The sequence below is a fragment of the Fundulus heteroclitus genome, chromosome 22, assembly GCF_011125445.2.
Source record: "Fundulus heteroclitus isolate FHET01 chromosome 22, MU-UCD_Fhet_4.1, whole genome shotgun sequence".
NCBI classification, from domain to species: domain Eukaryota; kingdom Metazoa; phylum Chordata; class Actinopteri; order Cyprinodontiformes; family Fundulidae; genus Fundulus; species Fundulus heteroclitus.
Window position 1 is genome coordinate 38,800,243 of NC_046382.1, and position 24,140 is coordinate 38,824,382.

The 24,140-nt window shown below is 41.4% G+C and overlaps 1 protein-coding gene across 2 annotated transcripts in view; it reads left to right on the top strand.

Moving 5' to 3' along the window:
- Positions 1-4,412: 4,412 nt before the first annotated feature.
- Positions 4,413-24,140, top strand: part of LOC105933367 (GDNF family receptor alpha-1-like) — a 117,343-nt gene continuing 97,615 nt past the window's right edge. The window contains exons 1-3 of one of the 2 annotated variants that reach the window (XM_036126730.1): positions 4,413-4,942; positions 5,285-5,590; positions 7,618-7,698. In XM_036126730.1, coding sequence (XP_035982623.1) covers positions 4,906-4,942; positions 5,285-5,590; positions 7,618-7,698 — 424 coding nt within the window. In that variant the 5' untranslated portion in view covers positions 4,413-4,905. The remainder of the gene's footprint in view (positions 4,943-5,284; positions 5,591-7,617; positions 7,699-24,140) is intronic. The other variant, XM_036126731.1, reaches the window with a different exon arrangement.

The window sequence follows — 24,140 nt, forward strand, 5'->3', positions numbered from 1 at the left end:
CACACTTCTCCTCCATTCCTTAGGCATCTTCCTGCTTTCTAAGATCTCACAGAACAGCCTAGTCAAAAACTGCTGCAGTCTCTGCTAGACGCTTCCATACCTCCACAGTTTTATCATCAGGACAAAGTGTCTTTCCACTCTTCATTCTATCCAGTGGCTTCCTTACGTAACCCTTATTGATCCTTGCAACTTCGTGGTCCACAGTGGTAGCTTCTTCTGCTCTTTGTTCTCTGCCATTTTCCTCATTTGTCAACATTTCAAAGTACTCCTTCCATCATCCTATCACACTTGTTGCACCTGTCATTACATTTCCATCTCAATTCTTAATCACCCTAACCTGATGAACATCCTTCACATCTCTGTCTCTCTGCCTCACCAAACAGTATAAATCCCTCTCTGCCTCCTTGTTCTCTAATCTGTCATACAACTAAATGTGTGCCCTTTGTTTGGCTCAAGCTTCACTTTATGCTACACCTCTCTGTACTCCTGGGAACTCTCTTCAGTCCTTAGTGTCCCAGTTCTCCTTAGCAGATCTCTCGCCTTTAGAGAAAAATACAGTAATAATGTATTTTTCTCTATTAATTTGCTTCAGTGCCACTGGTTTAATGATTCAAATATGGTTGTATCCAGCACTATCACTATTTTTTAAATACCCTGCAGCCTTCTTGGACCCGAGCTTGGGGCTGCATGTTGACTTTCCAAGTTGGAATTCCGACTTCTGGCACTGTACAATATGTGTTAGTAAACATGTGTCTTCAGAGTTTTAACGCATAAAGTAGAGAAAGTGGTGTTCCCTCCAGCCATTTCTTAGTTAGTAGTCAGCCCAAATGAAAAAAAAAATAAATCCCACACACACAACAGTGTTTTCCCCACTACCTGAGGGGAAGCTAAGCAGCTAGGCTTTGAAATTACTGGTAAAATTGTTGAGCTTCAGCACCAGGAAGTAAGTTTGGCTGACGTTATCAAGAGAACATAACGAGGTGAAACTGCAAAGGAATTCTGCTTGAAAAATGGCATCCTTTTCTGGCAACACGGAGCAGTAAAACAACTTGGGGTATCCAGGACAGCCTGGATTACGTAAAGCTGTTGCCAGCTTTTGCTGGAGTTGCGCTCAGTGCCAGAAATCATTTGCCAGATTTATTTGTGTATCGTGAGGTACCCAAGGTGACTATGGCTCTTTTTCCCTTCGACTTACTCTTTGGGTGGAGGTGAGAGGACCACTTGCACTTTTGAAAGAAAAGAACCTGCTACTATTGTTTCTTATGCTCCCTAGATGAGCAATTGGAGAAGATGACCTCGATGGCTCAGGAATTTATGAGTGTCTCTCAGAGAAGCAAAATGAAACCTGGCACTTTTGAACTGCTTGAAAAAGAGACTTTAAACTGGGTTAAGAGTATTGGTACTGCAACCCACTGAAGACAGCAGGTCTTTGGCTTAGTGCCAAGGGCCATATTTATATCAGTTTAGTTTATCTATAAAGTGCCAGTTCAGAACACATCATCTCATGGCACTTTACAGGGCCAATTCAATTGAATCCTACAGACAGATTGGTTAAAAAGCTAAGGAGACCGAGCAGATTGCATCCAGTCATTGATGAGTCATATGAAGTTCAAAAATTAAGACATATATATATATATATATATATATATATATGTCTATATATATATATGTATATATATATATATAATTTGAGATTTACAAAGCTTACTATTCCAACTCCAACTCTCTATGGAGGAATGTTCCAGATGGAGCTGCTTTTATACCCCACAGTAGCAGACTGTCAGTAGCTGACGTCAGGTTTTCTTGGTGATGTCACAATGTCTTTTGAACAAATAGCAATACTGATTCAAAACTCAAAGCAAGACACTTTTTAAACCTTCAGAGGGTGCCACACTGTTGATTTTAGAGACAAAAGGCTATCTAAAGGCTACTATAAGGATCCATGTTAACAGTTTATTAGTAAAAAAAAAAGTCGATTTGGGGGTGTGTTACCCTTTAACCCTCACAGGAAGACCGTTCTTTTTTCTCAGTCACAATAATTCTGCGTTAACAATATCCTCAACCCCTCTTTGCTCTTTAAACTTAGACTTAGACATACTTTATAGTCAACTATAAGTCAAGTTCCATTTGGGCCCTTTCTCTAGAAGTACTTGCTTTTGCATTGATTTTTGTTAACAATTCTTTGGAAAAATTAAACATAAAATATTTAGTTGGTCCTTGTTGCTTACTGGTTGGTCACTCACAGAGAGAAATCCTACATATTGTCACTTTATATCGCTAATAGTTGCGTTAACAACTCAATTCTTACCACATAATACCGGTTTTCAAACTTGTAACAAGAGCGTGCTCATCAGGGTTTTGAACTCATTCCTAGATAAACATGTTGCTACACTGTTAAAATATGCTAATTACAGCTAATGTTTCATGTCCTCTTTAATAATAACACACGGTGGATATTAGCAAAATGGATCGGTGTCCAGAGTGGCATCCCAACAACCCCAGAGCAAGAACTGTGATCAAATTGGCTGTTAATCATGGCTGGCTGATGGCAGAGTGGATGGTGACTAATTTGAACAATTCTGTGCCAAAGTAAAGGGCCATTTACAGCTGTTTCTCCTCATCTGGACTATATTTGAACATCGCTAATTAACAATCTAAAATGTTTAGGACACTGCTATCTGAATTAACACATTCTACACTAAATAGAAATGCTTTAAAACAGTACGTTAGAGTTCTGAAACTTCAAGTTTATTTACTGCTAACACACACACATTATTTTAAATGTCTCGTTTGTTTTTGGCATTTGGAACTCTTAGGGTTTAGACCACTATAAAAAGACAGTCAATGGGCTGGCCAATTCTGTACTAAATTCTTATTACAGAATGAATTTTCTATGTGTCCTAATTGCATTCTTCCACCCTATCTCTCAGACTTGCTTCCCACTGTACATCGTGGTCTGTAAGGTCAGCGGATCAGCTTCACCGTCCCAAAGACCAATGAAGTTCAGGAGTGATGGGGCTTCAGTGTTGCTGCTCATAGGTTGTGGGACGAATTGCTCTACAGAGGCAGATTCCTTTACTGTATTCTCAAACCATTTTTTGCCCCCCCTTTTCTTTTTTTTTTTTTTTTTTTTTTTTTTTTTTCTTTTTTTTTCTCCCAGTGTCCTGTCTAGCACTATGGCAATAGGAATTGATATCTCAATGCTAGATAGAGCTCGACAGATTTTGCTTTTACAAGTGGAGCAAACAGCTTTCGCCATAGTGCTCCACTTGATTTATGCTTGTAAATAGCTTTATTATGATTCCTGCAAGGAGAATTTCAAATTATATGGACATGACAATGGGAGAGTAAAGGAAGAACAAAAAGTGAAAGAAAAGAAAAAAAAGAGTAGAGGTGAAAGAAAGAGGAGATAAAAGGAAGAGAATGATAAAACGTCCTCTGTCTGCTCCATCACCTGGAAAGAGACACAAAAAGAACAGCACAACCAACAGACATAAAGCAACAGATACACTCGAATAACACCTAGATGCCATTGCTAAATCATATATATTATTATGTAAGCTGACATGTGTAATGTGATATTTGAAAAAAGAAAGTGAAAAAACATAAATAAATAAATAAATAAATTATAAGATTACTGTATATAAGTGAACACTTAATACCTGGGACCCAGCACCTGTGGGAGATGTGAAAGTGCACTAGTTTAGGTGAAGATTATCCAGAAATAGCTTGATAGTGATTGTGGAGAACCGAAGACCCACCTTCCCCGAGCACAGATGCAGGCGTCAGGGGACCCGTAACCCCGGACTCCCAAAGGGGCCCCTAAAGCAGGTCGCCCAGGAGGGGCCGACACAGGATATCTGCAACCCCCCCCCCCCCCCCCCCCCTTTTCAGGTATCTTTCTACTGCATGTACGAGTTTCCCTTACTTTCTTAATATACAGCAGTCCAGCCATTTGTTGTTATGGAATCTGCGTTATAAATACATTGGATTGGATTCCATGCTGATTACTCAGAGGGATGGGCTTGTCAGGGCGCCATTAACGCAAAAGCTGCCACTGACCATATGTTGCTATATCCGTCACGTCATAAACTGGCACCGGGGTCGTGCACTTTGCCCTCTCTCTGCAGCCCACACACATCCAGCTTTGCTCCATTATAGCATGCCTAAAGCAACAAACTATTTCTCATTTGTGTTTAACCCGAGTAAAACACGTGTTTTTTTATTTTATTTACATGTTAGTTTGACCAGAGAGAAAACCGAACTGAAACGGTTGATCCTGCGATTGATAAAGTGGAGTTCGGCCGTGATGGCAAAGCTGCATCCTCGTCAATTTACAATCAGATCGGCGTCCTTCAGAGCGGGGTGAAGTGAGGAGGGTGGGGGGTAGAAGCTGGCGCTCTCCTGCTGCTGAGTGCGCTGCGCTGTAGACGGCGGCGGGACTCCAGTTGGCTGTGTGCGCTCAGACGCAGCAGCAGCAGCAGCAGCAGCAGCAGCAGCATCCTACTGGCCGGACGCGGAGAGGACGCACGCTTCACACCGCAGCTCTTGGCCCCCTGTGTCCCGCAGCTCTTGATCGGACCACCCCGCACGGGAGGGGGAAAAATAACGAAATAACGCAGGAAAAAAAGCGCTTCTGCTGCGTATACTAAAAAGTGAGACAAGCTTGATCTTGACTGGACACTTTTTTTTTCTCTTTGTTTGATTGGTTTCCTTTCTGAAGGGGATTATTGTTCGCATGAGGCGAGCTGGGATCTGTTGTCCACAGCGGAGCGCACGGCGCGTCTTTTCCATGGATCTCTATACAGCGGGAGTACTCTGGGAATTAAACGACTGTTGAGTCGCTTTTGAGTTCGTTTACTTCTGTTCCGACTTGGGCTGTTGTTCAACGCGCAGAGGGAAACCATGCTCTTCGCTCTGCTATACGTTCTGCCTCTTTTGGGTAAGTGAATACGGGGTGAAATAAACTTTGGACTCGGTTTTTATCAGAGATTTTTTTCTGAAACTGGTCCACAACAGAAGGAAAGTCATTCGTCGTCGCTTTGAACAAGAACTTGTTTGCTCAGTTGTCAGTAAAACTGATTTTAAAGCAAACAAACGATGCATTGCGACCTAAATCTGTATTTATGTCATAAAGCTTATCCCTTCATTGTAATCCTTGAAAAGCAGCTTTTAAAGTCTTTAATATTGTTTTCCACATAAATGGCAAAACCCCATATATATCTAGTTTTTTTTAACAAAAAGGGATGCTTTGGTTTATTTCCACCCTACGTTCCGCCTCCAGATGTGTTGACCCACGCGGAGGAGAACCTGCGCGCCGGCGCGTCTCGGCTGGACTGCGTGCGGGCCAGCGATCAGTGTCTGCGGGAGCAGGCGTGCAGCTCCAAGTACCGCACGATGAGGCAATGCGTGGCCGGCGGCAAGGAGAGCAACTTTAGCCTGGTGGCCGGCGTGGAGGCCAGGGACGAGTGCCGCAGCGCGATGGAGGCGCTCAAGCAGAGCCCGCTGTACAACTGCCGGTGCAAGAGGGGCATGAAGAAGGAGAAGAACTGCCTGCGCATTTACTGGGGGATCTATCAGTCGTTACAAGGTGTGTGCTGTCAGTTAAAACAAGCAACTTAATACAACTAAAAGTTTATTCTGTCAGGTACTCATTTTATTGGGAACTGCTGACTTCAGATGCGTCACCGGAAAGTTTTTTTTTATTTTAAGAGCCAACCACTAATAAAAACCCTGGGGTGGCGCAGCAAATTCAAAACCATTACAGGTTTTTAATGGCTTTAATCTGGGCATGTTCCCATTGCAGTACTTAAAATTTAGGTGTGAACAAAATAATAATAAAAAAAACCTTGATTCTCAGTTTTTTAAAACAACTTTGAATTTGTGTTTTTCTGTACCTATTTACCAAAAACCTGCTAATTTGATATGTTGGGTCCCTGATTGAGAATAAACCATCTCTAACTTTTCCTAATTTTGATCTGAATATATATGCGATGCGACAGGAAATCTAACAGAGGTGGTCATTTTCCACCACATCAGGAGCGTTTTATCTGATGAGTCCCACAGATCTGCTCCACATGGGGGCTTTGGTTTGGTGCACTTTAGGGAACTCCCTGCTGCTGTAAAAATTGACCCTCTCTACAGTTTGTCTGTTTCGTCCTGCACATTTCAGAGATGATTTGACGCATCAGGGCCGACCCATGGTTGCATGAGGCCTCACGCGACCTTAGATGGGGGACCCATTTACAACTAAGCTCATTGCAGTTAACATGAATATGGGAGAGATGGAGATGTTTAGGATTTTGTTCACAAGCAGCTGTGGGTAAAAAAACTGATGCTTTTCAGTCTACTAATATATATAGTGTGTGTTTAATGGGATCCCACCTCAGACATAAGCAGCAGAAATGATCAACCGTGCATTTAAATATAAAGATACACTGATCAAGTAGGCAGAGGTTGGATAGAGCCAATTTTTTTCTCACGTGGTTGTTGACCGACAGGCCACAAACTGAAAAAGGAATCTTTTTCCCTAATTATTAAATGCATCACAACAGTTTCCAAGTAATTTCTATCTTTAAACGTATCAACTAACATGTACTTTTTTTATACACTTCAATTTTGAAGAAATATGAATGTATACCCAATGGTGCTAATCCTGTAATTCCATCCCTTGGATTCCAAAGGAACCTGTAAAACAGGTTATCGGAATCTGTCAAAATTGGAATACTTTTAAGCAAATAAGACCTTAAAGAAAACTGGGAATTGGTATCGGCTAAGAAAAGCCTGATTGGTGCATCACTATTAAAATGAGTGTGTCATTATCCTTTAAAAATCATGAAGGTTTTCCTCAATATATGTCAGACTGGTGGGTTTGTAAATCTCTCTTGTGTGGATTTAAGTGCTCTTGGGGCCAGCGGGAGGTCCTAAGCAGTCACAAAGTTACCTGGAGCCAGCTCCTGGCCACAGAAACCCCCCCCAAGTGTTAATGACTGGAGGAACAATGAATGACCAACTTCCACCGTTCACCCGCCTCTTCCATCTGACTCTGCTCTGAAAATCTGACTTCCAAGCAGAGATTGAACACACCCTAATAAAGTGTTAAAAATGGACATCTTTAGACATGTCTCGTGGAACGCAGAGGAAGGCCTACACCACAAACACTCACACACAGAAACATGAGACATGACACAGACCCAATACTCATTCAGACCTGGTCCACTTGACTGGATTCGTAAAGCCAAGTTACTTCTTGACCTCCTGAAATGCATCCCTTGCAGCTAATGGAGCATGAGCCCCCCCAGCCCCCAGCTCCAGCGCTGTCTGTGGCATCTTACAGTGTTGCTCTTAGCAGGAGGGGGTGAGAACGTGGCAGTGGGGGTTTATTTAGGGCCCTGAACTGCATCCAGTTCCTCGCCTGCCTCCAGAAGCGCGTCGTAGCTGACCAACCTGCCTAATCAAGCGTGTGGCTGTTTGCCAGCGTGGATATCGACTGACCCAAATAACCCGTGTCACATGGAGGCCAATGCAAGGGGCCCCCGAGAAATGATAAACACACCAGGGAGGGGTGGCGTTGAGTGAAATATGCGTATTCAGCTGTGTTGTTTGTCTCGGTTGCAGGTAACGACTTCTTGGAGGAGTCTCCGTACGAGCCGGTGAACAAACGTCTGTCGGACATCTTCCGCCTGGCTCCCATCCTGGGTAAGAACGCTGCGGCCCGCCCGCCCGCCACCCCAAGCTGAGGCGAACACAGCGTCCTCCCGGGGTTTATCTGTGTGAAGCGTTTGTCCTCGCTCTCTCCTCTCGTTCTCACCCTGCATGTGGGCTGGAAGTGATCTTGCACGGGGAGCTTTAGTTCAGTCTCGTCGAGCAGCAGATAAAACAAAACAAAAAAAAAAAAAAAAAAAGGGGGCTTTAGCTGCTGTGTGCGTGGGTCGCCGGTCATTTTGGCGCTGGGTTCTCCGATTGTTGTCTGTCATCGAGGCTGCTTGAAATCCCATCTGGGAGAGAGTGTGAGTGGAGAAACTCAAAAGAGCATGGCCAGCATTTTTTTTTTCTTTTTCTGCTCAGAGCCAAGCGTGGGAGCTACTCTGGCCTCTAGATGGCGATCTTATTCCCTACTTCAGCTCCGACACTCTCTGTTGTGCCGTCATATTGCTGCGCAGCAGGTGATAAACTCTGTGTCACATCAAATAGGTTTGCTTTGCTCTCTCTCTCTTTCAGAACACGGCTAATACCCCGACCCACAGTGATAAAGAGGGACCTTTCCTTGTTGCTTCCTGGCCACTGTTCTGTCATTTGCCTGATTGTTCTCCTTCAGATCCACATCAGCAACTCTTTGCCTAAATTCTGACTCAGATTTAGAACCTCGGTGAAAGCGGTTGTCTTTGGACTTGTGGTTGATGACTGATCGGACTGTTCACAGAGTTTCACGTTTTAACCATGTGTGTGTGTTTTTATTGCTTGTTAGAGTCGGGGACAGTTGCTACTAGAAAGACACAAAATTAAAGTTCACCCCAGAGGGAGTCAGTCTGTTTCATTGTTGAAGCTGGCATATTACGTGCTGGACGTAGGATTATATGTTCAGACCAAAAAGAACTCGGAAGACCACAACCGTCTGGTTCAAGCGTCCTTGCAATCGCTGTTCGGCAGCTATTGTGACAGCCAGAGGAGCAGGACTGCTTGAGTCGATTCCTTTGCCACAGAGCGAGGACATTCCATTAAGTCCAAAATGCAGTAAAGTGAAAGACTTGGTGGATAAAATATCACTTAACTTAAGAATTACTGACAAACACATAGCTTGTGTGTGAAATTTGATCCCAGCTCAGACACAAGTACGCAGAAATAATTAAATTAGGATAAATTTCTAGAGATGCACTGATCAGTTTTCCTATTATCTGACTTGATTGTTTACCTTGCCGGTCATTTACCGGAAAATAGTGTTTCCTAGTCATTAAATGCATCAAAACTAACATTTACTGCTTCCTTTCCACCTATAGACAAAACAACCAGCAGCATGAAACTTCATTCATTTGAGCTTAAAGACATTAAGGAATGTCCTACCAGGAATAGCTAGATCAGTGCATCAATCATAGGAGTCAGTTATTATAACTTCATAACTATGAGTTTTCTTCTCAATATGTGTGCAATGGAAACAAATGAAGTCTAAAACGCAGTAAAACGAAGGATTTGATGCGGTTTAGTGGCTGAAATATCCCCGATTGACTTCCATTGCTGTGGCCGGCAGCAACCTGTCTGGGACGGATGCAGTTGATGGAGCCTTGGGGTTTTTAACTAGGTCTGCACCGAATCTGGTTTTAATGGTTATTTGATTTTAAAACTGTACCGCCAATCCATCAGACGTTTCATTATGGTACCCATTACAAACGGGTATGTTTCCTCCTTAGTATGGACGGTACCGGTGGAAGTAGCGGGAGAGGAGGATGGGGGGGGGGGGGCTTGATGCGTGGAGGCTGCAGAGGTTAAGAGTTAATCTGTGAATAACAAGGAAGGTCTGAGTGGTCAGATGGAATCAGTAAGCTTCAGATCACTCATCCCGTTTCCTTCCTCTCAACTAAGTTAAACTAGAAGATGACAGGAGAGAATCACTGCTGAGGACATTTAAAACTTGTCTGATCAATCAGTCAGCGGTTTTTATTGCACCTTTACGTCAAAGCATATTGAATTCAGCTATTATTCTGTAGATAATATTCTTTGGGGATTCTGTAAAATTGCATTGTTGTTCTTTGCTGGCTTTTGCACATTTTTAGGAAATGTGAAGTTTCATAGTTTTGTAGAATGGGTCCTCTCTCATATCCTCATATCTTGGCTAATTGCTTTATTGTTTAAGTGAAGCACCTTGATTAACTTATTTTGGTTTAAATGTTGCCCTGCAGTGATCTTAACTTAAAAAAAGATTAATTCATTAATATATTTTGTTTAGGTGCAAGGTTAATTTGCACCTCAAAGTCTAATTTACAGTAAAAGAAAACAAACTTTGCATGTTTTAGAAATCAGAGAACCACAAAAAGTAATAATTTCTGGACTATACGTTCTCAAGAGCTTTGGACAAAACCGTCCCACGACATCATGGACGCTCCGCCTTACCATAGAGTGGGCCTGAGCAGCTTTTCTGTCATTTTCTTTTCTTTCTTATTGCTCTAGCTTGTAAAGACGGTATGCCATTAATAAGGAGTTATAGTGCAACAAGTGAAATGGTGACAGATGTGAAATAGCCTGCATCAGGATTATTGGTGGAGTGGCCTAGAGAACGGGCCAGAGGACAGATGGGAGAGGTGCAGAGGCCTCAGAGGCAGCAGAGGATAAAGGTTAATCAGTGAGTTCCAGGGGGAGTCTTAATGATCGAGGCGGGTACAGGCGCGTAAAGCCTCGGACCAGTCGGCCTCCTAACCTCTTTTCAAGGAAATTAAAGGGCAGGGTGACAGGAGAAGGGACGGGAGCGTGTTTTTGACCCTTAAGTCAGTTATTTGTTTCAGTTCTTCTTCACAGCACGCCGATACAAGCTTAGAGCAACAGATTGTGTCAAAGAAATGCAGAAAAACAGACATATTGTTCAAAGGAGGGAGATATATAAAACATGTGCTCTGGGGATTCTTGTTTTTAAATGCTTCAGCATTGCCTTTAGCCAAAACAAACAAACAAAAAAAACCCACACGGTATTGTAAAATGGAAAGTTTTTTTCCAGAATGTGTTCTGTCTCTCCTTTTCTGTCACTGCCCTGGACCAGATTGGGGACGGGCCTGTTTCTGGTATGGAGGTGTGACAACCGTTGGAAAAAGTCTCCATCATGTTCGTACGGTTTCAGGTCCCTTTACACTGCAAAAACGGAACTTAAAATAAGTAATATTTTTTTAAAATGAGTGTATCTGTCCTTGATTTGAGCAGGTAAATAAGACTATTTGCCAATGGAATAAGATTTTTGCACTTAAAATAGGAACAACTCATCTCCATCATCTTATTTCAAGTACAGAATGTCTAATTATCTTATTTTAGGGGTCAAAATACTCATTCCATTGGCAAATAGTCTTATTTAGCTGCTCAAATCAAGGATAAATGCACTAATTTCAAGAAAATTTTACTTATTTTTAGTTCCCTTTTTGCAGTGTAGCGACATGGCAGAGAACGTGCCGGAGTGACCGGAGCTTTCTCTGCCCGTCAGAGTTCAGCAGTTAGAACCCCTCCCCCACCTGTTGCTGAACACTGCTTGTCTGTCAGCCGGTTGAATGAAACCCCACACGCTTCCCCCCTGACAAGACGGGCAAATTTAGCAGAAATATTTGTGGTCGCAAAAAGCAGGGACAGTCATGGTTTGTATACCAGAGGAGTGCCACCTATTGCCCTTGTTAATGCAAGTCAGCATACTGTTTTTTTTTTTATCTTCTTTTACTTCCACTGATAGATTAAAAAGCAGAATGGCAAATATGGACAAAGTTCTGCATAAAGGCAAGGCAAGGCAAGTTTATTTATATAGCACAATTCAGTACAGAAACAATGCAAAGTGCTTTACATGATAAAAATATAGGAATAAAAGCAAGTAGGGGTAGAATGTAGAAACAAAAAAGAACAAAAAAGTGGTGATTCAAAAAAGCACTAACAAAACTACAAGTTTTACGTGTTATTACTTTATAGTTTGCTCAAGTACATATAAACTTATTCGTAACAGTATTATACTGTTGCTCTCAATATGTAAGATAATCTCAGGAGCAGTAAATGTTTTTCCGTTGTTTTGTAACAAAAGAAAGCAATCAGACCATGTTATACTCTAATAACTAGTAGTTTTACTCAAGGTTATAACATTAGAATCTCACACTGGCGTAGATTAGGTATAAACATAGAAGTCAAGCTTTTGGATTTAGATGAACGTAAAGGGACCACATACTCGTAAGAACGTTTTCTGTGTTGTTACTGCTGTTAGCGCTACGGCACAGGGATCCCATGTTATCGGAGCCAAAAGCAGCCACGATGATCCAGTTAGTCTGCAGTCGAGCCCACGTCTCTGAAATAATCTGCGGCGACGCTTAAATGTACAGAGCCCAGATGCCGAGACGCTCAGGCCGACTCTGCCGCGCGCCCAACACCTGCTCCGAGCGGCACAGCCACAGACGTCAGCCCGGTATCATCAGACTGTCTGGCTGTCATCTTGGCTGTATTTAATTGAGTTACACAAACAAATCAAATAAATCTGTGACGACTGATTAATAGGGATTAAAATGAAGACAGAAGGCCTTTTTAATGTATTCGTCTCAGTTCTGTTCTAAGCGCTGTTTAGAGAGTAATTACCAAGGTCTTTTTTTTTTTTTTTTTTCATCTCTCACTGAATCTCATTCATCCTCACCATAATTGCCCTTTCCTACTTGCCACTCATCATTAGTCACCGCAGATCTGTGGAAGTAACTTTAGAAAATTACAACAAAAAAATAGACTCTTTTACTCTAATTGGCTCCGATTGAGGATCAGCAGGTCAAACACTGAAAAATCTGAATTTCCTCTTTATTCAATAAATGCATCAAACTAATACCCCCCCCCCCCCCACCCCCACAATTTACAGTCGATAAATGCATCAAGCAACAATATGTACTTTATTGCCCATTTTTGATTGTAATAAAATTCAGAAAACACTTATTGGATTATTGGCAACTGTCAAACTGAGTCGCCGAGTTGAGCAGGGGAATTATTGTTGACGCGCCCGCTCTACAAGAGGCAAGTCCAAGCTGCAGTTAAGATTCTTTCATTGGCATTTATCTTCAAGTTTCAAGACAAAACACCAGTGAATTACAGACATCCATCTTCCGCAGCAGCATAAAAAAACAAATCTGGAAGTTCAAGTAGTGATCAAAGCCAAAAACATCCAAAGCTAAAAGCATTTGGCTAAAATTAGACTTCCCCCATCACCCACTCACTAAACTCACCAGGTGAGCAGACAGGTGGTCTTACAATCACTGCCGACACCACGTGATCAAAACTACGGCTATCCACTACAGGGATGTGTCCCTTAGTACATAAATGGGGAAGATCTAGGAAGTCCAAAAGAATGAGAAACTTGCTGCTTGCAAATGGGGAATCTTCTTACATGCGCCTGTACTTTGCTCTGTGCCTAATAGTCAGTGCTGGGAGGGGCGTGGCCGAGGTCCGACTTGCTTGGATCCCTTTCATACCTGCTTGCACTTCTAACTCACTCATACTGTTTTTCTCTATTATGTCTTATAATCCTGAAAATGAGGGAAAAAAGAACAAATAAAAACTGGAAGGTAAAATCTTTAAAGAAGACCAGAAATCGGCGTTGGTCAAAAGGAGAAACCTGATTGGTGCATCTGTACAAGAAATAGGCTACAATTATACAACATACCAATTATACAACACAGAGTTTGAACGAATACTGGAATCACAGAATCGTTTGGGAGTTCTTGTATCATCTGTGTGAAGGGAGATTTTTTTTTAAATTTTTTTTTTTGCCATGCTGCTGGGTTTGTTTAGCTAATTATTTTCAGATCTTCACCAGGGGCAGAGTGCCTTTCCCCTCTGGAGAGTCCAGTGAGTCACTCCTTTCTCTGCTGCGAAACACAAGCAATTACCACTGCAGTAGCTGTTGCTGGTGACTTCTTAAGAAAACAAAAAAAAATCCTCACTGTCACCATGTTAGCTAAATGCAGCCATGGTGGCATACCTCTGAACACACTGTCAGCACTTAAAAATTTCAAGAGCTCGAAACAACTCTCAGTAGACTTCAAAAACATGAGAGATTACATTTCATTGTTTACTCTTTGCAGCCACTCACAAAGAAACATCTAGAATAGGGGAAAAATACATATATATGTATATATATCATTTATTTTTGTTAAGCAAACAGAGAAGAACTGATTTACAGATGCAACATCTCATGGAACACTTTGTAACAGATCAGTGCTGTTTGTCGTCAGTTACATCGGTCAGTGAGTTTCACAAATTTTTTGTCGGTAAAATGTCAAGAAAACAATTGCAGGAAGATATGATTAGTGACCTTGTGTTGTTCTCGTGCAAATTTGATGTATCAGAAAGGAAAATAAACTCTGGAGTATTAAATGTGGCGCTTGAAACATTTTGGCTGCTATTTGACTTGATCCTGGGTTGAGCTCCTGATGGCTAGAAACTGGATAGAAACTGGTGCTGATGGCAGGTTTTCAGGGCCGGGGCCCGAGGTAGAAACATTAAAGAACTAGTGCTTAGCAAAACTCTAGCATGAGTTAAGCACTGGAACTGGTTTGGTAGAAAAAAAACAACCCAGAGACAGTCAGTATGATCTGACATTTTCTTCTTCAAAGAGGTGAAACATCCTTAAGCACCAAGAAAGCCCAGTTGTCTACCGTTACAGCATTGGACAATCGCCATGTGTCGACATCTCTAGGCTGGCTCTCACTGTGTTAAAAACGTTTTTAAAAGATGACCATTAGCTTCTTCCCAAATTCCCAGTTAAAGTCCCGGTAGCTTTTATCTTTGTAATGGTAGGATAGAATAGGGTCCTAACATAGTTCCCAAACATCTAATGGAAATGTAGATAACATCTAATGGTTGTTATGGCAAGTTTGGCTATGTTCACGATGCAGGTCTTGATGCTCATTTCCAATTTTTTTGCTGAAATTGATTTGTTTTGAGGTGGCCATTCATATTACTATTAAATGCGATCACCGTCATACTGCTGTCTGAACGGTTCCCGGATAACAGAAGGAGACGTCACACAGCAGCGCACTGTTTGCGGAAGTTATGGTGAATGGAATTGTTTCTAGAAGTGTTCAATAAAGTTTTGTTAAAATAAAAAAACTTGAAAATAAATAAACGTGGATGGCCGGCATCTATCCATTTATTTTTAGAAAGGTGCTGAGCAATGGGAGCTGATAATATTAAGACCACATCATAGCGAGACTAAATAAGGTAAGAAGAAAGCGGCACAGCTATTAACAACGGTCTTCTATGGAGCACTAACTGCTACTGCTGTGTGTAGATGTATAGTGAGAGACAGGAGAGTGACGTTAAAGAAAAATGCGACATGACTGTTCAAACAGCGGACGCTTTGGAATAGATCCGATACGTATCCGAATTAGTACCGTGTATGAAAATGGCACGAATCGGATTTTATGGGGGCGAACAGATTGGAATTGGGCCATTCATACTGCTGTGAAAAAGACAGATATGGGTCGCATATGGGTAAAAAGATTGGATTTGGGTCGCATTTCCCTACAGTGTGAACGTAGCTTAAGTTGCCCGAAGATGCCCCATGTTACGACCTTACCATCCTGCTGACTGTTAACCTGACTTTCGCCAGCTCTATGTCGCTCCGCCTAGCTTCACTCACATACATCTGGGACATCTCCTATAGAGAGTGATTTCTCCAACCAATTTTATTGTCTGGCCAATCAGGACGCAGGGCTGGAGTTTCACCGCGGTTAGCGGTTAGCGGTTAGCGCTAACCATATTAGGAGGCCTTTAGTCCTCAATGCGGTCAGCCCGGCATCGACTCCGACCTGCGGCGCTTTGCCGCCTGTCTTCCCCCCCTCTTCCTGTCAGCTCACTGTCAATAAAATGCGTGCCACTAGAGCCGCAAACACATAAAAAAAATTTTTTTTTTTCCTGCGTCGCTCTCACAGCGTCACGGGTTGGCTTCGGTGTGAGTGGTTGAAATAGCACGTCAATAAAGATGACAGACAAGTGGCTTATCCAATCATATGCAAGGATTTTTGATAAGGCCCAGCCTTCAATAAAGGCAATTCCTATGGCGGTGTCCCAGATGTACGTGAGTGGAGCTAGGCGGAGCGACATACAGCTGGCGAGAGTCAGGTTAACTGACTGTTACTGGTGGTAGGATTAGCATGGATACTCATCAAGACTTGTTTGTCGCAGATCCAGTTGGTTCAAATGTTTCAATTATTGCTTTGACTGTAGATGGCAGCAATTTCAGGCAAGTAACTATTTTCCTCACCTGTTTTCTTGTCTTTGCCTTTTTAAGCACAGCTTAAGAGAAATGAGCCTCTGTGTCACATCATAGGTATACCCCATAAAAAAACAAGCAAATGATTAGTCATTAAAAGTTCCTAATTACTTAGATACTCAAACTCTTAGCTAAAAAAGTGAGATGATTATTGAAGTTACATTTACTTATAGTAATTGTTAGTGATTATCAGTAAGTATGGCAGTGAGGACTGAGTGGAAACATTTCAGCATGAGATTTGGATACTGCAAGAATAAAGAAAATAGGTTTATTTTAGGGCCCTTAACCAGATGCTGTGTGAAAAACAAAAAGCATAAAGTTGCTTTGATGTCATCCATGACATGTAACATTTCTTTCACCTTATATGAAACTGGTTTTTATAAATCAGCCATCAGAGAGGTTGGCAATGCATGGAGCAGAAACAAACAATAACTTTCTGCCAGACGTCTTGTAACCTAAGAGAAAGGAGAGAGCTGAGTTTCCATGAAATGGCGGCGTTCTTTCACCAGTCGGCCGTGTTTATGAGTCAGTGATCCGTGCAGGCAGGAGCGACACAGAGACGCAGAGCATTATTCTGAGATTCAAGTGGACTTTGAATTACTTCCACTCCATTTAGCTCATGGTGCTGGAGATCAAAGTAGCCCAGGAAATGAATGATGAATACCAAGCCCGGGTGGTTCTCTGTTACTGGATTCATGAAAAATGGCTTCTCCAGTTATAGAATCAACTTGTCATTTACTTACTCCATTATATTCACCTTCTCATATGTTGCATTATTTTCGAGAGGGTTTTGGTAAGGGGCTCCTAAACTAAACATCCAGATAAGATATTATTATCCATGCTTTTAGAACATTAGATGTTTTAGTATAAAGGAGCGACAGTGGTGCAGGAGTTAGAGGTTCGATCCCCTGCTCCGACCTTCTCAAGACACTTCGCCCTCATGGCCTGTTCGCCATGGCCAGAGGGTGGCAACTGAGGTTGCCATTTATCGGCAACAGTCTGCCCCTGGCAGCTGTAGTTACTAACATAGCTCACCATCGTCAGGGTGTGAATGGCTGAATGTAGTGTAAAGTGCTTTGGGGACGCCTGGACTTAATAAAGTGCTCTATAAGTACAAGCCATTACCATTTACATTTTGTTTCATTGTTATCTTGGCGGTCTAGGCTAGTCTTTAACTAGGACAGTGTTTTAAAACCCGCAGAATGGGGTTTGGCATTGGAGCCTTCATGGACGTGCAAGTTGGCTGGTTAACGGGCATAAGTTTACCCACTATTATCTCACTTTTGAGCTTATAAGGTGTTTGATGATGACAAGCCTTTCTATCTTTGGCCTGATAATCATGAGAATCCACGATTTCTAAAAGCGGAAATTGTCATTGTCATACAGTGGCAGTTTTTGACTGTGCCTCAGTCCATCCCAAATGAACTGGGACTGACAGGGGCTGTCAGAAGGGGTGAGCTGTGACAGCTGACAGTCTAACAACTGTTGTAGAACAAAGTTTTTAAAGAAAGGAAAGGTGCAATATGGGACCCTGTAAAATCATCCATACTACTTTGGCTCGTCAGAACCACAAACTTCAGTGTATTTATAAGGGGAAGGAGTTTATGTGATGGACCAACAGAGTAGTTCAAAAGTGTAAAGTTGAAGGGCGCTTGCAAAGATAAGATAAGGTAACTTTATTGTCCATCACATTTCCTGAAATGCAGAATTGTCTGATGTCTGGCAACAGTTCATGCATAAAAGCACATCATTTAAAAGGCATATCTAAAAGAACAGCATTACTAAAAGACAATATTTAACACACTTACAATAGTTCAGTAAAAGAGAACATCAAAATAAATGAACAAATAAACCGACAATGATGTGAGCAGTGATAAAGAATTCCTAATTCAAAAAGAAAACTAAAATATTTGCTCATTGTGTTTTAGAAAATAGCTCAAACTCAGTCAGATCGGAGCGACTGTAAACATCCCCCAACAATTCTCTATTAGATTAAGGTCTTTGCTTTGACTGATCTTTCAAGCTCATTCCCAGGCATTGACCTAAACTCTCGTGTTGCAGCCCCAGCGGCGCGTGTCAGATTGTTGTCCTGCTGAACAGTGGACCCCTGGCCAAGTTATTGTAGCCTCTAACAGGTCTGTTTCCAGGGTCGGCCTCTATTCAGCTCCATCTACCTTCCTATAAGCTCAGACGACCCTCGCCGTACCAGAGGAAAAAAAAGCATCCCCACAGCATCATGCTGCCGCCACAATGTTTCATCTTAAAGACAATGTGTTGAGGCTAATGTGCACTGAATAGCAGCTTTAAGATCACAGTTAAGATCGCAAGAAAACATGCAACTGCATGTTTGAAAAGATTCACACTAACAGCCTGGTTTTTATCTCACGATTGGACCTGTGTGTGGATGAGACTGCATCTCAGTCTCACCTGAGACTGCAGGATTTATCAGACCAACTAAAGCCAACTGAGCTCATCAAATTATCGTGGAAACTCTCGCGAGGGCGACAGTCTGAGTGAACATACCACTAGGTGGCGGTAATAAAAGATATCTTCACAATTCTACCGGGTGACATTTCTGTTTTTCTCTCACATAAAATCAAAGAGGTGCGATTGAAAGTACAAAAGGTTTATCCCAGAGTTGAATGTTCTTGGTTTTAAAAACGTAGATATTTCAGATAATTTATAAGAATGACTGTAAATGCTGGTTTTAATCTGAAAAAGTTATTTATATCTTAACAGACAGCATGCTCCTGGGCTGCCTTGCACAGTTAAACATGAAGAACTTAGGATAAATAGGATGGTTCTATGTGGAAAACATTTCATTCAGACATTTCATTCCTAAAATGAAAGTCCCATTACCCTTATATTCAATTTGTGAATTATTTTTTTTTTTTTTTTGATTTTCAATTAGCCCATTTATTATTTACTTTGCTTTAGTCTTAAAAATCCAACTATCTCTGTATGGAAATAAAATTTGTTACAAACATAAAATACGCCCTAAACAATTAAGCATAGCTTTGTTTCAAAGCTTAGCCAAAACACAGTATTTCTCTGGCAAACCTCTGCCTTTGTTGTTGACTTTTGATCTGGTTGTGTTGGTGACGAGACTGTCATTTCTGGATGAGCTTTACCCTGGTCTCCTGTGGGCTGCGCCTGGGCTGGAGGCCACGGCACGGTGATCTCTGCACAGCAGAGGTGTTGCTCTGCCCCCTGAGTAAGCTTTCTCCTGCACAGCTCAGAAAGATCACCGCTGCTTTGATTTTGATTCACAGAAAGCACTCTGTACTGAGCTTGGTTGCAGCCTACGTCCATGCGGTGGGTCTCCGAACTCCATTCTGGTTCATGGACAGCGAGAAGGCGTTTCTCTCCAGTGCGGCTGATGAACAGCAGCAAAAGATGATTTGGAAGGATGGATGAATTCGGGGGTCTGGCCCCAGGGTGCCTTACTTTCAGCAGGCACCCTGCTGTGAGAACAGTCACTTTGGGAGGGTTAACTGCAGCAGTCCCTTACATTAATCGCGGCTTCAGCCTTAAAGTCACAACATTCATCTCTTTTCTGATTTCACAACAGGCTAGATCCGTAAAAGCTTAGATACTACATTTAATGTCAGTTCAAATAAAAGTGAGGAAGTTGTGAATCTCATAAAGCGATGCCAAACCACATTCCATATATTTAGGTTTTCTTGGGTTAGAAACTTGTTTCTTTGTTGCTTTACCATTAAAAAAATCACACCCCAACCTTTTTGATAATAGGTTTTTATAAAAAAAAACTTTCCAAAGAGTAACTTGTAGTTTACATCACATTTTAAAGGCAACCACAGTTGAATCATAGTGAGTCTGGTTGGAAAGGATGGTAGTGTGGCTTCAGAATAGAGATGGCTTATGACATTTTTACTGCACCTATGAAATAATCTTCTGAATCTCTTTAGTATTTCTCAAGTGATAATTTAGCATTTAGCATCGGCAGAGGTGACCACCATAGCATTTGGAACTTTGACCAAGAATTACAGTGGTTTTGAACACTTTATCTACTTTTCAACACAATCTTATATACGGCAGGGACATCAGAAAGCGTTGGCTAAATCCAGCTAAAGTTTAAGAGCTATTCATCTCCAATCTATGTATGTTCAGGCAGCTCAGCAGTAATCGGAAACCCTGTAATTAATTATCACCCTCCGTATGTTGACGTCTGTTTGGCTTTAAGCTCCGTCCTCCTCTCAGTTGGCTGGGACTGCGTCTCTGTGAAGCACCCACTCACCACTTAGAAGCCCCAATACACCGCCGCTCGATACTGTATCTCTTCCATGTGTCAAGACTTCAAACACATCTCGTCAGCCTCCCTCCCACGGCCGAGGGGAACCTGGAAGCAGAGCTGCAGCGACGTCTGCGTATGTGTGTGCGTGCGTGTTACGAGTGTGAAAACATCTGTAAGCGCGCGACCCCGGCTGTCAGGCTACAGCGGCCGCTCAAATCCCTCCGCGCCGTCACGGGCGGTTTAGGGGGCTGTCAGCGCCGCTCCGCCACTGGGTTTAGAGGAAGTCGCTGTCATTATAAGCTGCCAGTGTTTAGAGATAAACGTGTCTACTGCTGTCTATTGGGCCACTGTCTTTCTAGGTCTCCACACTGCCAGAATATGCAGTGATTGAAACATAATATATGTTTGTATGTCTGGAAAGTTCAAGGACCCGGTTTGTTTTCCTAAACAGGAGGTTTTGGGAATTTTGTGATGAGTTATGTGGAGTAGCTATGAACAGTCAGTGCCTTACCTGCAATAGACAGCAGTGTTACAGACAGAGGCTCATACATATGTCTCTGTTTGTAGGGAGCTGGTGCATGTGTGATGTAGGAGATATAAGACATTAGGTACTGGGTATATGATGTAAAAAAGGTCTAACAGTTTTTTTTATTAGGGTTTATTTATTTGTTGGTAATGGGAGGTTGTGGCGGTGCTCGCCCAAGGAAAGCTCTGTTATTTTCACTGCCTCAGTTCTGAAGGGCTGATTGTTTCCTGGTAGAAGCTGTGCAGCAACCGAAAATAACTTGCTGTCCTACACCGCAGGTGGAGTCCCTCTTCTTCATGTGGTTACCGTTACGTGAGCTGGTCAGTTTAAGGGTGTCCAGTGGTGCTGTTACTACTGTTCAAATCAGAACGATTGAGTTAATAACTGCTCAGTCTAGGGTCTGTCCAAGAGCACATTTCCATCTGACAGTTGCTCATGGTCTACCTGTTTTTGTTCTGTACAAGTACATGTAAGTAGCTGAGGTGTAACAAGATCTCGTGGCATTATATCTCGCGTTATTAAAATGCTCCAGTATTTCTCATCCCAGAGAATTCTGGCTCATAAAGTGCTATCCGGTTTCTCTGTCAGTCTATGTTATCATGATGAGCCCCAGATATTCAAGTTTAAGCCAGACCCTCTGTAGAAAGTGGAAGTGATAGTGGACACATCTCTTCCACTTTCACCAATGCGAGCTCTCTGTCAATTTAACATGGCTGCAGTGGGAGGAGTTACCAGCTATCTTCTGCTCTCCTCATGGCCTTGTTCTACTGTGGGAGTGCTTACTAACAGCTAACAGAGTCTAAATGGTTGGAAACATTGCAGGAACACCGAACCTTGCTAACCGTTCCACAATATCGTCACAGAAAGCTGGTATCAGTGTTCATGATTCTTATTAATGCAAAAGTGATATCTTACAGGTTTGAAGGTTTTAAGTGTTTAATTGGAGAATTCTGCCCTGAAGAGAAATGGATTTATTTAATTGCTTGTTTGTCTACTTAATTAATTCATCTCCTTTCATTTCAAACCAGTTTATACAGTATGTTATTAAAATGTCAATGTACCTTTTTGTTGGAGGAAGAAAAGAAAATGTATGTATGAGTGAAATCACGTAGGGTAATATCTATTTATTTGATTGGTGGTGAGTTGTAGCTTAGGTTTTAAGTGTGTCCACCCTCTAAATGGAAACTCAGCAGTTTAAGCACTAGCCCTGCAGCATCCCAATGTCAGCAAGAAGCTAACTCTGTCGTTGCTCTGTTCTCGATGTGCGAGTGTAAAAAAAAAAAAAAAGTTTGCAGAGTGCAAAAACATTCATGTCTAATAACTAATAAATAAGTAACAATAGTAAAGGAAATCCCCAGTTGAATTAACTTAATAAACCTGAGTAGTGGTCCATAAAACAAAGAGTTCTAGTGAAGTTTTGATTCGTCTAATTTGCTGGTAATTCAATCCTGAATGGAAGCTGCTGAGCAGCTGTTAGCAGAACCACTTTTGGAAAATTTCAAGTTTCTTCAAACTCCAATTGATCTGAAGGTTGTATACTGCTAGTAAAGTACTGCCTACTCAGAAGTACATCATCCAACCCCCATTTTAAAAAACTGAACCTTTCTTTTTTTCCACTATTATTTGGGAGTTGACTGAGTGCTGCTTTTCACAGGTTTACACTTAATTGGTAAATTTACCATTTACATTTAACTCGTAAAAAAACTCTGTCTGTAAATAAAAAGCTTTTGAAGCCTCTCAAAGACCTCTAATATGTATTATGTGATACAATTTCATCAAGACCTACAAAGATATTGCTTTCAAATTCTCTTGTCTTTGTACTTCATTCACATACTTCAGTACAACCCCTGAAAAAAAAAGATATGTATAGAACTGAATGGTTCCTGATTTAATGACTAATAAATAACAAAATACCAGATTGATCAAATTTGAAAGTGGCACAAGTTTGTTGCCATTAAAACCACATGTCAATAAAGAGTAAGGTGCATGTGTTTTTGCAGGAATGAATACACCAGGTTTGTTTTTAGGGTCACAGTCATGATGACTTCATCAGCAAATTTGTAAAATCTTTTGCATCATTTCACATAAAAACTATGTAGTCAGTTTGCTGGCTAAATGACTCAGCCCCCTGAAGCTAATCTCATTCAAGCAACAAAAAGAGCTGCTTGTCATCAGCACAAAAATGTTAATCTGTGCAAAAATAATCCACATTTGAACTGTTTCATTTAGGTGTAATGAGTTTTGTATTTAAAACCAGCTCTGACCCAATTTTATGGGTCCGAGCTGGATTGCAGTTTCTGGGTGCTGGAGTGGCTGTTGAGTATACACTTTTTACATCTATTTATTCATCATGACTACAACTACTACTACTACTACCACTACTACTTCTAATAATAGTAATAACATTATTGTTAATATTGCTGTTATCTTGTTCCACCTTATATTTGAAACAAATCCTGCATGGTTTAATTTGAAAAACAGAAAACAAATCTATCAAGAGGAATACATTTAAAAAAAAAAAGAACTAAAAAAACAGAATGTTGTGTGCCCGCCAAATGGACCGATTTGAAGGGCATGGACACAGGGCATGGACTTTGTTGAAGCATGTATCCTTCTTGAGTTCTCACCAGCCATCAGTTATAGTAATATAGTGAATCAAATGTATGAAAGTCCAAATGGATTTTGATTACAGTGAAACTACAAACAACTAAAACTAACTATTTCATGTTGGTGAATAGACACAACAGGACCTGCTCAGAAACTGACAGGGCTGCAGGAATTTATTTCAAGTACAGCTTTTATTTAACATGTGACTAGTGTATAGTCCTCGCTCCTCTCATATATCCACTAAGAGGTAGGGTTGAAGATAGAAGCCATTTTTTCCTTTTACCAAAGACAACGTCTCTGGTTGGAACAAACCTCCCAAAATCTTCTCGGAAAATTATGCTCTCATGGAAACCAATTTTAAGTTTTCTTTGTTATTAAGTTGTGCACAATCTTCACCCTAAAACTATCATAACCACATAGTGAAAAACCCAGGCCATAACATAATTTGACAGAATCTGAGAACATCTGCAGGCAAATGGGCACACTTAGCCAAGATAGGGTGCAGAATGTAAATATATTTGTACTAAGGAAAATTAAATGGAAAAACTCTTGTTTTAGATCACAAAGAAAGTGCCATTTGCAATTTTTTTTTATCTATGCAGTTGTTTACAACTCTCACTGGAGATATTTCTTTATCTGCAGTATGACTAGTTTAGATTTCTCATTCCTGTGCATTTTGTTCGGGATTCATACGATAAGATTGCCCCCGCATGTTTAACCATCCTAGCCTCCTCCTCATTAGTTTGCTTTTATAAAGACTCCCAGATCCACTGCTG